The sequence below is a fragment of the Acanthochromis polyacanthus genome, chromosome 21, assembly GCF_021347895.1.
Source record: "Acanthochromis polyacanthus isolate Apoly-LR-REF ecotype Palm Island chromosome 21, KAUST_Apoly_ChrSc, whole genome shotgun sequence".
NCBI classification, from domain to species: domain Eukaryota; kingdom Metazoa; phylum Chordata; class Actinopteri; family Pomacentridae; genus Acanthochromis; species Acanthochromis polyacanthus.
The window spans coordinates 5,697,474-5,713,515 of NC_067133.1; the positions used below are offsets into that span (position 1 = coordinate 5,697,474).

Below are 16,042 nucleotides of genomic sequence, written 5' to 3' on the forward strand. Positions count from 1 at the left end.
CCCATCTCCTTCACTACCACCCAACCCGGGACTTTATACACAGCTGCTGTCTGATTGGTTAGCGCGGCTGTCAATCAAATCCCCCCCAGTGTATTAAAAAAAAACGCAGCCTGGCCGCTCGCCAGCACTATAAAACCAATTATGGAGCAAGGAGGTTGAGCAGTTTCAAGGTCCCCTCTCCCTTCAAGACTGAGTGATCAAAACAAGCAATGGGTTTCTCTTTTGTTTTTTTTTTTCCTGTGTGTGCGTGGAGGTGCCCCCCACCCACCAGTTTCCACGCTGATTATAGCAGACGCTGAAGAAAACACTGGAGGTTGGGAAAGTATGGTGGCGTTGTAGCCCCTAACATCATTGCACATTTTTTTTACATACTTTTTCCTTGCTAGGAAGCAGTTAATGACTTTCAATTACACACCTACATTTCTGCCTGCAAGGGACAGAAAATAAAAAAATAAAAAGACCAGATAACAATCTCATTATTTCTCAAGGGCCTTTAATTTATTCTAATTGAATGAGCATATATCTAACCCCAGTTTCACTTTGACAAATCCAAACCATAAAGGGCCGATTATAGTGCTTATGTGAAGAATTAAGAATCAGATAGATAAATACATAGATAGATAGATACTTTATTAATCCCAATTCAGCAGCTTACATTCAACAAAAATTAAAAAAAAAACAGGCAGGTTAGTAACATAAACATATTTGCTGTCACTATGTTTCCCCACAATTTCCCAGGTGTTGAAATAGAAAAAAGCATACTTTATACAGATAAAATAATCAAAATATAAACATATGTAAGCTACATTAGTGCAAAATGAGCAGTGAGATGGGTGGTAAAGTGCACATAGTGTGTCTGAATGTGTGTGCAGGCTGGAAATGGATTTTATGGTTAGAAATGCAACAATAATCCAGTTTTATTTGGCATTATTTCAATGCTCACTATTCTATAAAATGCTTGCTTAGCCCTTGTGTTGTCCTGCGGGTCAAAATTGAACAGTTTTAAAGTTTGAAAATGTGGGGAAAATATATATTTGCACCGTGAAACTTCTGATGTCCACATTTTTAACATTTTTGGGAAATCTTTGAACATTTTTTGGTGGAAAAAAAGAAATGTTCAAAATGTTTCTTAAGAACATTCACATAAAAATCAATCAAAATCCAGCAAATTTCGCTGGATTTTGCTTTATTTTTATGTGAATGTTCTTAAAGAATGTTCTTAAAGAAATTTTAAAAGTTTTTACTATGTAATCACTTTAGATATTTTTAGGATTTTTTTGGAAAATTTTTCCTTATTTTTTTAAAAGAAATTACAAGAATTTATCGCCAATTTTAAGGGATTTTTTTAAAATAAATATTTTCAGGGAATTTTTTAAGGAATTACTAGAATTTTCTTCCTGAAGGTTTTGCAAATTTTCAGAAATTTGGGGATTTTTTTTTTTTGCTTAATTTTTGGACAGTATTTTTTTGGTGCCCGTAAATGAGGACAACAGGATGGTTAAAGTAACATTTTCAAACAAATCTGTGAAATTTTACCCACATAGGAGTTGTCTGCCTGTCCACTCTTATCATACTAGTCTGTGTCTTCATGATGGTTGCATGTATGACCCCCTAAACCATCTGAGGCAGGAATAAGGCCAGGTTTTCGGTATGCAAATGACCCAAACCGAGGCTGTAGGTGAAGCAGCTCTGGGTGCCTCCTTGTGCATAATCTACACAGAGTCTGAGTCAGATTTGCATTAGAAGAGAAGAGGAAAAAGGCGTCGTTAAGTACTATTACGTTAAAATTCAGAAGAGGGAGGTTTCGTGGGGAGGAGGAGGTGGAGGTGAGCTGTAAAACCTCTCACTGGACCTCCTTCCTTCTGCGCATCACTCCATAAGTTTCCTTTGAATCCGCGTTACATTGAGTTGCAAAAAAATGTTGATCAAAAAAAAAAATCTGAGGCGGTTTCAAGCCGCCCCCGGCACACACACCCCCATCGGCCCCTCCTCCTGCAGCGGGGCCGGTTTCAAGGCGACCCTCCGGTATAGCGCTTTGACGGGGACCGAGCCGCTGCGGGGAGAAGGAGGACCGGACACATGCGGGTGAACGTGCCCGCTCTGCTGTGGCGTTGTCCGGTGTTTTGCCGGTGGTCGCATCTCAGTATTTTAGTTTTATTTACGTTTCTTTTTTTAAATTATTATTATCGCTTGATTGGACCACAAGGCACCGAGCTGCGGTAGAAGAAGAGCCCTCGTCCTGCTGCTGCTTCCTCCTCAACGGGAACCCGGTGGTGGGAACCACCAGGCGGGGATCAGAGCGATGTCTCGGACCGTCCGAAAGGGGTCCAGAGCGGGCTTTTGTTCTCCAAATCGCTCCGACTGGGGTTTCAGACAGTGCCTTCAAATTAGGCCCCCATTGTTGCTCTCTTTTCAGCAGGAGGCAGGCCTCGTCGTCTCCTTGTTGTTTTTCTTGTCAAATACCGCGGCTTTCGTGGGCGTTTATCTCCCCTCTGAGGTGGGTGCGGTGGTGGGCATTAATAACAATTTGAGGAAAAAGCGTCGTCATGGTTCCCTGGCACCGTAAAGGAGCATTTTTACGCATGTGCGCGATAGCACAATAATCAGAATAGTCGTATTGAATCCGGATTCTCAGTGACAGTCAGCATCTACTGTCTTGTTTATGTCCAGATTAGGCTTCCCACAGTGGTGCAGGAGCAGATGGGACCATTTGGTAGATTGTGCATATTTTTTTATAGCCTGTACACCAACTGGGTTCTTTGAAGACGGTCCAACTTTCGGCTTGTTTTTCTAAATGTGGGGCTGCCGTGGAAAAGTACTGGACATGGTGATTTATGGCCGCAGAGTAAAAATGATGCCACAGCTCCTGTCTTGCAATGCTCTTACAAGAGATTATTTGTTATCTTTGACTCTGATTCAGACTAGATCTAGGCGTGCGGCAGTCCCAATATCATCTCTGGGAATTGGGTTAATTCTGTCCTATCAGTTCAAAGATCAGATCTGATTTGACAGACAGACTATCTTGATTTTCTGCCAGGAACCCACAAGGGATGGAGAGCACAGACAGCAGTCATTAATTCAGCTGGGGATTCACTCCTCTCTGGAGAAGAGATGCAAACAAAGGAAAATAAACACGTGAATGCACAAAGATGCATCTAGCTTTCATTCATTTGGTGCAAAACAAACACATAAAAAACGGATGTTCCCGATGAAATGTGTTCTCTACAATAAATAAGAGCCAGTGATGGATTAAAAAAAAAAGCATCCTTCATGTGACCCCTCCCTCCCTCTCTCTCTCACACCCTCTCAGTAGAGAGCGCCTGCATGCCCCCGGGGCTAAATCATTCATCATGCCATGTCTGCACAAGTACTGTATTGTTACCGAAGCTACTGCACTGCAGCAAGATAAATGCACAAATACGTCTGTGAAGAAATAGCAGTGTCATGTTGGGTGATAAAACCGAGCGAGCATGCATACGAAAGGCAAACGTACAATAAACAACTGAGTCTGAAATGACTGACATTACCGCACAAGCACCAAACCCCCATGGGGCACCTGTCAATCATCAGATGGTGCCTTGCAGGGTTTTATGACGGGCCACTTGTTAGGAGATAGGGTGGGGGGTTTGGGAGGGTTTTGCTGGAGGACAAACAGCTGGCTTCAGGCATGTGGTTATATGAGCGCTCTCATGCATTATGGAGTTACTATAGCTATAGCAGTATTGATCCATCTCACACACACACACACACACACACACACACACACACACACACACACACACACACACACACAAAATACAGATAGAATACCAAAAAAATAAAGCAAAACAACTTACATAAGCTGTAAGGAAACGTTAAATAACACTGCTTCAAACCAACATGAGGGATTGAGGGTAGGTAGGTGTGTTGGCTGTGCACGCAGGGCGCTCGTGCAAGCTTGAAATGCACGGGGTGTACATTTTTCGTGCCTGTTCCTGACTCATGTGGTTAGAGCTCTGAGGTTTTTCTTGAGAAAGCACCATTCTGCCTAGCCACAACCATAAGGAAGCACTGACACATATTCTCCTGAGTAAAAGTACATACACGGTGTTGTGTCAGGGCCAACGAATCCTTCAAAAGTCTGTCTTGCTGCCGTACATGCCCCCACTAATCCTTCTTATTCAGCACCGTCAAAGGTTAGATATGCTTCGGGTGCCAGTTGTGAGTGCAGATTAGTTGTAAAAAGTCTGCTGACAGAAACAACACTTTGCATCTGCTGTTAGGAAATCAAGCAGAATAATATCAATGCCGATGAGACGCATTACCCTCAGTGAAAATGTCACCCCATGCAGCATGGACGTTACTGAAGCCTGCACAATGAGGCTCCACCGTATTTCAATATGATCTATTATTCTCTGCTGGCCTCCTTCTGTCAGCAGTGCTAGTCTTCTATTTGCCTTTCACCCAGTTAATATGCCAGACAGACTCGTGTAGTGCAGCGGCCCCATCTGTTGGGGCGAGAACAGAAATGCATGCTGGGGTGGGTCGGTGACTTGGCCAATGGAGCCGCTCTGAAGCTGCACAGCTGTAAGTAAATGGAGGAACACAGTGGGCCTCATTTTCTGACAAATTGATCCCCCTGTGTGTCGTTTCTCAAAGGTAAGACATTGTGCTGCAGCAAACACTTTTGAACCGAGTAGCTGGAGTGCCTCATTCACAAACACCTGCGGTACTCTACGTCTCTTTCTCACACACACCTACACATGCACAATAGCCTAGACCAGTGCAATATAAAGGTGCATGGTTGCACTCCCTAACACACACACGCATGCACGCACGCACGCACGCACACACACACACACACACACACACAACGCTGTTTCTCTGGCAGTGAGTGTTTTGCTGGCGTGGCAGTAAAAGGATATCAGAGGGAAGCAGTCTCAGCAGAATCACAGAGGGTGCGGTGGGGTGGAGGTGGCGACTGCAGTGAGATGGAATAAATTTCCAGTGCCATACACATTTGATCTTCAGGCTGTGTGTGAATGCAGCCTAATTTGATGCACGCATGTATGAATACATGTCAATGCGAGCACACCCTTGTGTATGGGTGTGCACAGGACACCGTGTCACCTCCATGCGGCCCAGAATACTGCATGAAACTGGGACAACCTGATTAATGGAGGCGACATGACTTTGGATGGTGCTGGAGCTGTGGTGCCACACACAGAAACAGGATATAATGCATAGAGTATGAGGGTGGGGCTGCACCATCCACCATCCACCATCCACTGTCCACATCTATCTCATCCTCTTTCATCTCTGTAATGTACAAATGTGGAGATCTGCTTTTAGAAGAGCAGAGCAAATGGGTGTGTATCAGCAGAGGATCTTTTCTGGGTCATAAATCACTGTTTGTCCATTACGCCAGTGCAGCAATGCCCATTTAACCAAATGTAACTTCACACACGCTGCATATTGTATAAAAATCACTGGTTGATGACTTGTCTTCTGCATAAGCTTTCATGTGTGTGTGTGTATTAAGATACAGAAAAAAGAATAGCAAGACATTCACGCCTTATTTATGATGTGAAAATGAATGGGCCTAAACTGCCATCTGCTGTCCAGACGGTGCAACTGTAAGCTCTAAATTCAGTCTGTTCAGAGAAATTTCACCAAAGTCTTTAAGCAAAAGACCGTTTATGGAAAGTCAAAGTCCCTGCAGCCATATATGTGTGATAAATAATCAGTGATCTCATGATGCAATAAGGAGAGTGTGATCGCAAATGGAGTGGTGAGATGCCTCACAGGTGTAACAGGAACATTTATGGTTTTATGTGGCATTTAGTGGTTTACGTGGGATCTGTCCTCCTGACTGATCTCGTTGGGTACTTTCCTGATCTTTAAGGTCGTGTTTCTACACCCAGTCAGCTGAGACAGGGGAGTGCAAGTGGAACAAGAGGAAATGAAAAACAAATATATGAAATAACTGCAATGAGACATAATTGGACAGCAAAGAAGCACAAAATGACCGCAAAGAGACTTGAAATTACTACATAAGAGACACAAAATGACTCCAACGAGACACAAAGTAAGTATAGGTATAAAATGACTGCAAAAATGAAAAATGACCCCAGAGACCTACAGAGATTCAAAATGACTGCAAAGAGATGCAAAGTAATTACAAATAGAAACAAAACAGTAATAGAGACAAAAATGATTAGACACAAAACCACTATGGAGACACGAAATGACTAGAGACATAAAATGAGTACAGAAACACAAAACAAACAGCAAGATTGCAAAGAAAACTGGAAAGAGAAAACTATAACTAGAGATATGAAGTGACCAAATAGACACAAAATGACTAGAAAGAGGAAAAAAACAACTGCTGAGGGACAAAATGACCAGAGAAAAAATGACTAAATAGATTTTTAAAAAAACCATTAACATTTGAGCATAAAACAGAACAGGAACTTAGATATGCATTAAAACAGATGTAGTGATAGTTCCTCTGTCAGTAGAAATGCAGAGTAAGTCTTTGCACAAACCATGTGCTGTTAAAGTTTGTATTTAGGCTACATTGAGTGACACTCTGTATGCATTATATTTCAGAAGTTTCCTTTAAAGGCATTATTTTAATACTTGTTCTAACAAAGAATGATATAAAAAGTTGATTCTCTGTAGCTGTAATTAGTGATGGTGCTTCAAGAGTGTGTATTCATAGAAAAGCTAGGAAGATTTAACACTCCAAGAAATAAAATACTAACTCCCTCATGCAGTATGATCACACTAATGAACAAACTGACAACATATTGCTTAGTCCCTTGTTCATCTTTAAACTTTTGCTTCTTGTTACACATTTAATACAAGCTTGTATTATAGCGCTTTTTGGAAGAAACAGCTGCTATTGCACCACAGAAGCAGCTCCTGACAGATGCATTGCTGGTAAAGCATGTTTGGATTGTCTCACATTTGGAATATAAGCCTTAAATTGGGGATTTGTACTCCTGAATGCCAACTGGAAACCATTTCCTTTAGTAGTCACAGAACTGTTGGAATGACAGCTGAGCACAGGTGAGACAGGAGCCTGAGGGAACCATAAACTACTGCTTTAGCATCTACCATTACAATACAGGGTTCAATGGCATCTTTTCACAAATTTCCTCAGGTTTCTCCATGGGCAACACCTAAAACTACTTGACTAAGGGAAAATGCTATTGGAGAATCATTTAAGTCTTAAAGCAAAAATCTTTTGCATTTTAGTGTTAAACTAAAATTTTATTGAAAGATTCAGATTGGTTTTCTAAACAGCAGCCCATCTATGAAGGCTAATAAACCTTAGTCTAATGTTTCAGTTTAAAATTCAGAAAGCACAAATCTGGCATTGATCCAGATGTCACTAAGCATTTTCTTCTGATATTCTTGCAGCTGAAATACTAAAGGAAACTTTCAACAGTAAAAGTTCAAGAACGAAGACAAGAGTCAGACATCACGTCGGAACACATGTGCACTTTATTGGGATTGTTTAGTCAGTGTACAGGTTGGCCCCACCAGTCTGGCACCCCATGTCACTCCTTCTGAGACCCCTTGCCCCACCACCCCAGGGATGAAACCTCCAATGGGGAAGAAGAGGTCACAATTGGGTTTTGCATAACAAAACAAAAAAAATTAACAGGACCAAGATATTTTTTAAGGCTGAAAGTACAAAAAACCCAGACATAATTTACATACAAGCGATACTACAACCATGTTTAAGTATGCGCCAACCACTGGGCAGCCTTCACAGAGGCAAATACGTGTCTGAACAATGCAGTTAACATCTGGAATCATGTGTCGAACAATGCTGTTAACAAACATTTGGAATGACTCAAAGAAAAACAAAATGTACATTTTTTAAGTCCCCAGATGTAACTGCAGAACCCTGGGGTGTTTATTGACCTAGCCAAAACATTACTGTCTCCTTCATTGTTCCAGTTTTAAAATCCTGAGTCAAGCGCCAAAAATAACTGAAGCCATGCCAATGAGTTGGTCATCTAGGCTCTGCGCCTGAGTGTGTATGAGAAATGTGGTGTGTGGTTGTTTTGCACAGAGCGGAAGTTGGGCGTTTGGTTGGGGAGGAGGAACAGTCTGTTTAGAAGCATTTGCGGTGGACGATGGAGGGGCCGGACTCATCGTACTCCTGCTTGCTGATCCACATCTGCTGGAAGGTGGACAGGGAGGCCAGGATGGAGCCTCCGATCCAGACAGAGTATTTACGCTCTGGTGGGGCAATGATCTGCAGGAAGACAAGAATTGTTAGGATACCAAAGCCTGTTGTTCAAATGTGTATCTACCCAGTTGAAATGATGCAAACCGCAACAAAATTCTGTGGCAAGTCAACTCACTTTGATCTTCATGGTGGATGGGGCCAGGGCTGTGATCTCCTTCTGCATCCTGTCAGCAATGCCGGGGTACATGGTGGTACCTCCAGACAGCACGGTGTTGGCATACAGGTCCTTACGGATGTCGACATCACACTTCATGATGCTGTTGTAGGTAGTCTCATGGATACCGCAGGACTCCATACCTGTGAGCAGATAAATAAACTAATCAGCAACTGTAGTGCAAGCTAAACCTTGAGGTGTTTTGCATTTAGTGTATAATGCATGTTGGGCTTCATGTTGAGGAAACCTACCAAGGAAGGAAGGCTGGAAGAGGGCCTCTGGGCAACGGAACCTCTCATTGCCAATGGTGATGACCTGTCCGTCGGGCAGCTCATAGCTCTTCTCCAGGGAAGAGGAGGAGGCAGCAGTGCCCATCTCCTGCTCGAAGTCCAGGGCAACATAGCAGAGCTTCTCCTTGATGTCACGCACGATTTCCCTCTCAGCTGTGGTGGTGAAGGAGTAGCCACGCTCTGTCAGGATCTTCATGAGGTAGTCTGTGAGGTCACGGCCGGCCAGATCCAGACGCAGGATGGCGTGGGGCAGAGCGTAGCCCTCGTAGATGGGCACTGTGTGGGTCACACCATCACCGGAGTCCATGACGATACCAGTGGTACGACCAGAGGCATACAGGGACAGCACAGCCTGGATGGCAACGTACATGGCAGGGGTGTTGAAGGTCTCGAACATGATCTGTAAAAAAAGAAAACATTTTAGTATTTTAAAATCACAACAAAAGTCTTAAGCTTTTGTGGCCACTGCAACCACTACATGCATTACAGTGAGGCTCAGACTGAAGTTAGTAGAAAAAAAGTGCAGAAAGTAAACATTCCTTCACACTTGTGCAAGTCAGATGTCCATTAAATGCTGATCTAATGGCTCTGCTAAACATTATGGACACAAGTGCAGATAAAGGCACACAGTCAAGAGAGACCTGTTGATGATAGATCATCTTATAGTAGAGAAGTCCTGGAGGAGAGGAGGAGGAAGCAGCAAGTGAGAATGGGATGAAGGAGGAACCCAGGGAGATGATGCAACAGTTCCTGTTCAGTCAACAATCTGCCTGGCTAAACTACATTGCTGAACTACACGTGTGCATTTGACTCTGTATACCTGGGTCATCTTCTCCCTGTTGGCTTTGGGGTTCAGAGGGGCCTCTGTGAGCAGGACGGGGTGCTCCTCAGGGGCAACTCTCAGCTCATTGTAGAAGGTGTGATGCCAGATCTTCTCCATGTCATCCCAGTTGGTCACAATACCGTGCTCAATGGGGTACTTCAGGGTCAGGATACCCCTCTTGCTCTGAGCTTCATCACCAACATAGCTGTCCTTCTGGCCCATACCCACCATCACTCCCTGAACAAGAGATCAATGTTAAAACACTAGCAAGCAGATTTGCAAGAAAACATGGAACTATGCAGGGCTTTTTAATTTAATTCTAGGTCAGCACTGCCAATACATGTACTCTGGATTACACAGTGTGAGGTTTAAAAGTCAAAATGGCACATTTAAAGAAACAGCCAACTAAACTGCTATAGAAATCTAAGATTTGAGTTATAAATGAAGGTCTAAGTTTTACTCTTAAGGAAATTAAGTTATAAAAATGTAACCTTTACTTTTTATTACCATTGCAAATCATGTATTAAATACTAATAAGTATAGAGTTGTGTGAATGCTAACCTGATGCCTGGGGCGACCGACGATGGAGGGGAAGACAGCACGTGGGGCGTCATCTCCGGCGAATCCGGCTTTGCACATACCGGATCCGTTGTCAACAACCAGTGCGGCGATTTCATCATCCATGGCTAAACTGTTGAAAGAGATGGCGGGGAAAGGCGTTAAAAAAAACTCAAGTCTCACATCCACTTTATGAAGCCAGAGCGCCGCTGTCTGTTCACTAGTTGCAATTGCCAGAGCTGCCGCTGGGTGGGGCTTGTGTCCCGCATTCCGACCAAGTCAGACAAAAGGAAGTGGCGCTGCATTCGGTTATTACCATATAAGGACATGGTTCGGAGCAGCTTTGCGGCTACCGGCGAGAGCACCGCGAGAAAAAAAAAAAAAAAAAAAAAAGGAACATTCGACATTATCAGACCCACAGCCACCAGACCACTCCCTCCCTCCGGTTCACTACAGTTTAACTGCCCCCTCCCATTGTTGCCCCATCGTACCGGTTCCAACACCCGTTAGAAAAAAATTCTTCAATATCGCTGCGTCACTACGGCGGACGAGTCATTCATTGCACGCGGGCCGTATGACACGACATCTTTAAAGCGATTCAGCGTCTAATTTGAATATACGAATATGAATAAGTCTGATAGGTGCATTTAAAAAGAAAGTTGCAGAATGCACTCACGTTAACTCATGAATGGATCACAAGTCCTTGATTGCCTGAAAGCCACGCCTTTTCCAGGAGCAGATTATCTTTACAATTTCCTCCTTTCTTCAGGTTGTTAAAGTTCGCAAGACACCATTAAAGAAAGTTTCCTCCCTCTACTTAAATCATTTACCAATTTATGCTTTTTTGTAGGCCCATATTCTCCTCCCTCTTCTTTAGAGTAAATCTTGTCATACTAACTGTGAAGAAAAAGATATTTAACACGGTGAAGTGCACACCGCTGTCCACATCGAGCATTCTTGATTTAAAACTGCCACTGGTGCAAATTTGAAGGGCGTGTTAGCATAATGTGGCTAAGCTAATGTGCTAAAGTAGGTCACACCCCGCCGCATCGGGCGCACAAAGGGAGCAGCCGGGATCCAGACAACCTCAACTCAAAAGCCTCTTTCAGACTATCCCGCTGTGGACGAGATACAAGCCAACGCTGAGATTCTGCACGGCTACACAGGGACAAACCCAGCTCAGGTCGGACAATTATCTTACAAGGGAAGATAAAGTATATGCCGGTTAGACCCCAAAGCACCTGTGAATCGCAGTATCACCAAATTTACTCGTCTTTGCCAAAACCACTACACATTTTTTTAAAAGTGTAAGCAGAAATGCAAAAACAGGTGCCCATTTAACAACATAATTCAAAAACATGAGTTTAATTGCCCTTACAGATGAAGTATGACAGGACAAAGAACCTCGTGGTTCCTGCCAACTATTGCATTCAAATTAAGATATTTCAGACAATTGCATTAAAAAAAAACATTCAATCCATCATTTACTTGACAAACAAATCTAAATTTAGTAATATGTAAATTCTGGTTTATTTCTCCTTACCTTTGGGTGGGGGGGCTTTTCGCTTTAAGGGAACCGGTTTCAGGCAAATGATATCCCACACAAGCTGAGTGTGACGGCGCTCAGAGTGAATCCGTGAGCTCGGGGCGCATGTGTTTTATACCGGGTCAGTTGCCCGGCTCTAGCCATAAAAGGTAAACTTTCGGAATAGCGGCTTCTGATTGGTCCAGCGTCATGCACTGGGGCACGTCGCGTGCACACTATGGTGCACTGAGCGCTCGCGATTTAAGAGAGAAGGAGAGAGAGGGAGGCGATAATAGGAAAGGATTGGAGAAAATAAAAGGGAAGGGATTGATGTAGCGAGGCCTAGTAAGTCTAATCTCTTGTTATACTGTTTTATATACAGGTTAAATGATGTATACACTTCAATAAGTGTGAAATGTGTCTTTCCTGCACCTGCACATGCAACTTAGACATACATTTCTGACAATTGAGAGAGCCTAACACCCAAGACTCCTCCCTGTGAAGGCTGCAAAGGCCCAAGACATTTATCCAAAAGCTGTTCTCCCTCCCTAGTTCTTCTCTCTATAATAACCTGAAATAATTTGATATTAGAGTAAAACAGAGAGTCGATGTGATGCCGATGTTGCTGTCCACTTTGAAAACCGGCTGTAGGCTCAGTGGGAGTCACAGTCACTGCATCACCAGGTCAAACACATGACTCACATACCACATACAGGGTAGTGGAGCTACACTGCCACAGGCTAGGGAATGACCACTTACAGTATGTAGGCCACCCCTACCCTATTCTGCCAGCTCTTGCTTATGAAGTTAATTTATTGATCAAGTACATGTGCTTTGTGGCTACATAATCTTGGGCTCCTCCTTAATATACTGCTACTGCCTACCAGCTACATCTTTCTCTCTGCTTCACATAGCATCACAAAGGTGTGTCCTTTTGAGGAGAACGGGGTCTTATTACATTACTATGGTGCTCGCAGTGCACGTTCACTCATTTAGGTTAAACCTCTACTGTATGCCATTTTGATCAGGAATGTCAGAAGAGCAGACAGACCATCAGTACTCCCTGGCCTTTTGCTTACTCAAACTCCATTGGTTTGCTTATTTGTTTTTTCACCTCTCATTAAACGCATTCATACCACTCCTATTTCCACTTCCTGGTCCTTCATATTACCATGAGGGTGCACTTTAAAAATATGTGGCCTCACCAGGCTCTGTCTAATCCACATCCTGATTAATCAGGGCCTTGTGATGCTATCTCAGATTTATATACCAGAGATAACCTGAGGCCTGCAGGCCAGCAAACTTTCATTTCCAGTCAACTCCACCAGGCCACTGTCATTTTTCTTTAACTCTACTCTTTCTCTACTGCGCCCTATGCTTCTCTCATCTGTCTTATCCTCAGGCTGTAACATCTGGCACAGTTATTCATTTCATGTTAGAAAAATGGCTGAGGGGCCTCAGTGCCCTTTAAAGCTGTGACTGTGGCCACTAAGATATACAGCAACTCTTCTCTTCCTCCTGTACCACTTCCTCTTCCTCTTTCTCAGTTGCATCAACTCCTCTGCATGTTTTTTTGCTCTTGTCTGCTCTTCCTTGTCCTCATTCATGGTGTTAACTCGACTTAAATGGACAATACTTTAATCTCTTCATGGCTCATATGACTCTCCCTGAATTAACCACAGCTTACCAATTCTGCAGTGTGAAATACCACTATGTAGCTTCTCTGTAAACCAGCAGATCCTGATCTGTTAATCAGGACATTTTTTAGTTCTTAAAGTAAAGTAATTTTAAACCTGGCCCAGCTTCAGGACTAAAAAGATCATTTGGTGGTGAAAACTTTCATTAAAAGGTAACAATCAGAGCAGGACCTGCCAATTCACTTGTGTTGAGTCAGTGTTTTGACCCTTTTTAGAGACTTGTTGTACACACTCTTGCTTTTAGAAGCTTTACACATGGAAGGACAAGTGCTTATTTTGATGAAAGGTCTGCTGGGTCCATTTGCTGATTTACAGGCCTTAAATTTCATCATTAAGGATCAAATATCGAACCTAGTTTATCCCTGCTTGAGTTCAGTCAGGCTACAAACGTGTGCATTTCTATTTATCTTTTTTGTGTTAAGTTGTGCTGTTAACATATTTGATGCCATAGACAAGGATTGGTTGGGAAATATTAAATCCAGCCTGAAGGGAATGTTATTTTTATATACATATGTGCTTGCTCATTGTTCTGGCCAAGCCTACATTGATTCATTCGAAAAACATTTAAAGGCATGACGAATTCTTCATTTATTCCTGAATACAGAGTGACACTAGAAGTGCTTTTGTGAATGAACTTGGTAAGCAGGTCTTTGAGTGTCCATGTATTTATGTATGTGTGTGTACAGTTTTCTAGTTGTAAGTGAGAGGTCTCAGGTTAAGTGGTATGTTGTCAACACTCTTCAGTGGGAATCTCTACTTGCCAAGTGCTTGGAATACTGTCCTGGAAAAACTCCTCCTCTCATGTATCATAACAGTGTGTGTCTGTGTTGTAGTTACTTGTACACCGAGTGTCAACTAAATTCTGGTTCTCTAAACCTGTGGCCAAGCCTCCAACTGCTATAAAGTCACCGAATGAATTTTTTGAGGATTTATCATCCAGACAGGAGTTCGCACAGTCCCATGAGGCGTTGTGTAGAATTACCATTGCTATGATTAGTGGTTATCAAAATAGACCATTTGTCAAACTCAGTGACACCTTAATGAAAGAAACAAGTAGATGCTACAGGCTTAGACCTGCCATTTGGAATCGGGGAGAGTCAGGAAGGCAGTTGTAAAAGTTGTGGTAAAAACACCTTGTCTGTTCCTGAAAAGTGGATGTTCAGCAGCTTGCTCAAGTAGCTACTGTTGGAAGTTCACATGTGGCCACAGTTATTTGGTGCAAAGGTTTTCAGCCACGTGAATTGTTTAGCTGTATACCTTTCAGTGCTTGTTGCTACCACTTTTCTTTTTGCTCTGTGGCATGCAAGAGGCCAAGGGGTTCCACCTGGAATCAGAGGCGGTAACAAGGGGCTGGCCTGGGGCGGCCACGACCACCACGGACTAAAGTCTGGTCACTCCGCACAGTCAACAGTGAAGCTATTTAAAGGGATACACATGCACGCATAGAACTAGAGTCTGGCAGAACCATTTGCAGAGCCCTTCTGTTGTTGTTACCATTTTAACTGCATAAACCCCCAAAATGTGTCTGTTTTTTTCTACGTAATTAAGGAATGTATACATGTTTTTAGTAGTTTAAGTATATACGATTTGGGTTTTATGGTGGATATGGAGGACAGATTCTTAAAGACCATTGGGATGAGTTACACAAACTGCTCAACAATGCAAGACTGATTCAGAAAATAGACCCAAAAGAAACAAAATTCTGGATGGATGCAGTATGATGCCTTAACTCGGTGGATGTTCCCATATAGATAGATTTAAACAGCATAAACCCCCCAAAATGCATCTGTTTTTTAATTAAGGAATGTATAGATGTTTTTAGTAGTTTAAGTGTGTATGATTTAGGTTTTATGGTGATATGGTGGACAGATTCTTAAAGATTGTCGGAATGATTTGTACAAACTGTCAAACAATGCAAGACTGATCCAGAAAATACACACAAAAAACAAACAAAGTGCTGGATGGACACAGTATGATGCCTTAACTAGGTGGATATCCTGAGCAGAACAGGGATGCTTTAGAATTAAGAGTTTTATGTGTATTTATCTTATGTGATTTAAATTTTAATTATATTACCAGCTGTTTAAAAATCGCAACTTAATCAACTGAGGGCTACATAAAAAAGCCAGTTTTACTGAATATGAGTTCTCTTGTTCATGTACATGACAGTCTTGCCATTATAAGCAAGTAAAACAAGCAAGTGACCAAAATAGAGTGTTTGGCTTACTGTTTTTTCTGAACAAAACAAAGATAAAAGTGACATTGTGCCGCAACAATTTTGGTAGCAATCTCAGCCCAGCCACCCCTATAAAGATGTTCAGGGTCTGCCACCTCCTGGATTATCAGAACTCTTATATGCCAGTGCTTTGCAGTACTGACATGGGTCAGACCTGCTAAACCTGCTGAAATAAGCTTTTAGTTTCATGTCTTTGGCTGTGGGACCTTTCCCATTTGAAGGCCATGCTATGGAAACAGCTTTGCTAGTATAGCACTGTTTGTGGGCAACTTGTCCAACAACATGGCCATCAGTTTTTACATGATAAAATGGCCTATCACTTATTTTAACTCATTGGTCTTTTGTTTGTTTCTTTATTTACACAACGGCCAGTAGCTTTGGTTTGGTTTGGTTTAGTTTAGAAAATGTTTATTTACTGTCTTGAGCCAGCTGCACTATGCTGGAGCTAGAGCCAGCAGAAGGCTAGCTGCATAACATAGTTAGCATAGCACAAAGAGTGGATACAGGAGAC

At 42.6% G+C, this 16,042-nt stretch overlaps 1 protein-coding gene across 1 annotated transcript; it reads right to left on the reverse strand.

The window, feature by feature from the left end:
• Window positions 1-7,468: 7,468 nt before the first annotated feature.
• Window positions 7,469-11,760, reverse strand: actb2 (actin, beta 2). The gene is made up of 6 exons (XM_022207824.2): window positions 11,617-11,760; window positions 10,077-10,206; window positions 9,513-9,752; window positions 8,654-9,092; window positions 8,364-8,545; window positions 7,469-8,254 (listed from the first exon to the last, which is right to left on the reverse strand). Exons 2-6 carry the CDS (start codon window positions 10,197-10,199, stop codon window positions 8,111-8,113), a joined length of 1,128 nt encoding a protein of 375 aa, XP_022063516.1. The 5' UTR covers window positions 10,200-10,206; window positions 11,617-11,760; the 3' UTR covers window positions 7,469-8,110.
• Window positions 11,761-16,042: the final 4,282 nt, after the last annotated feature.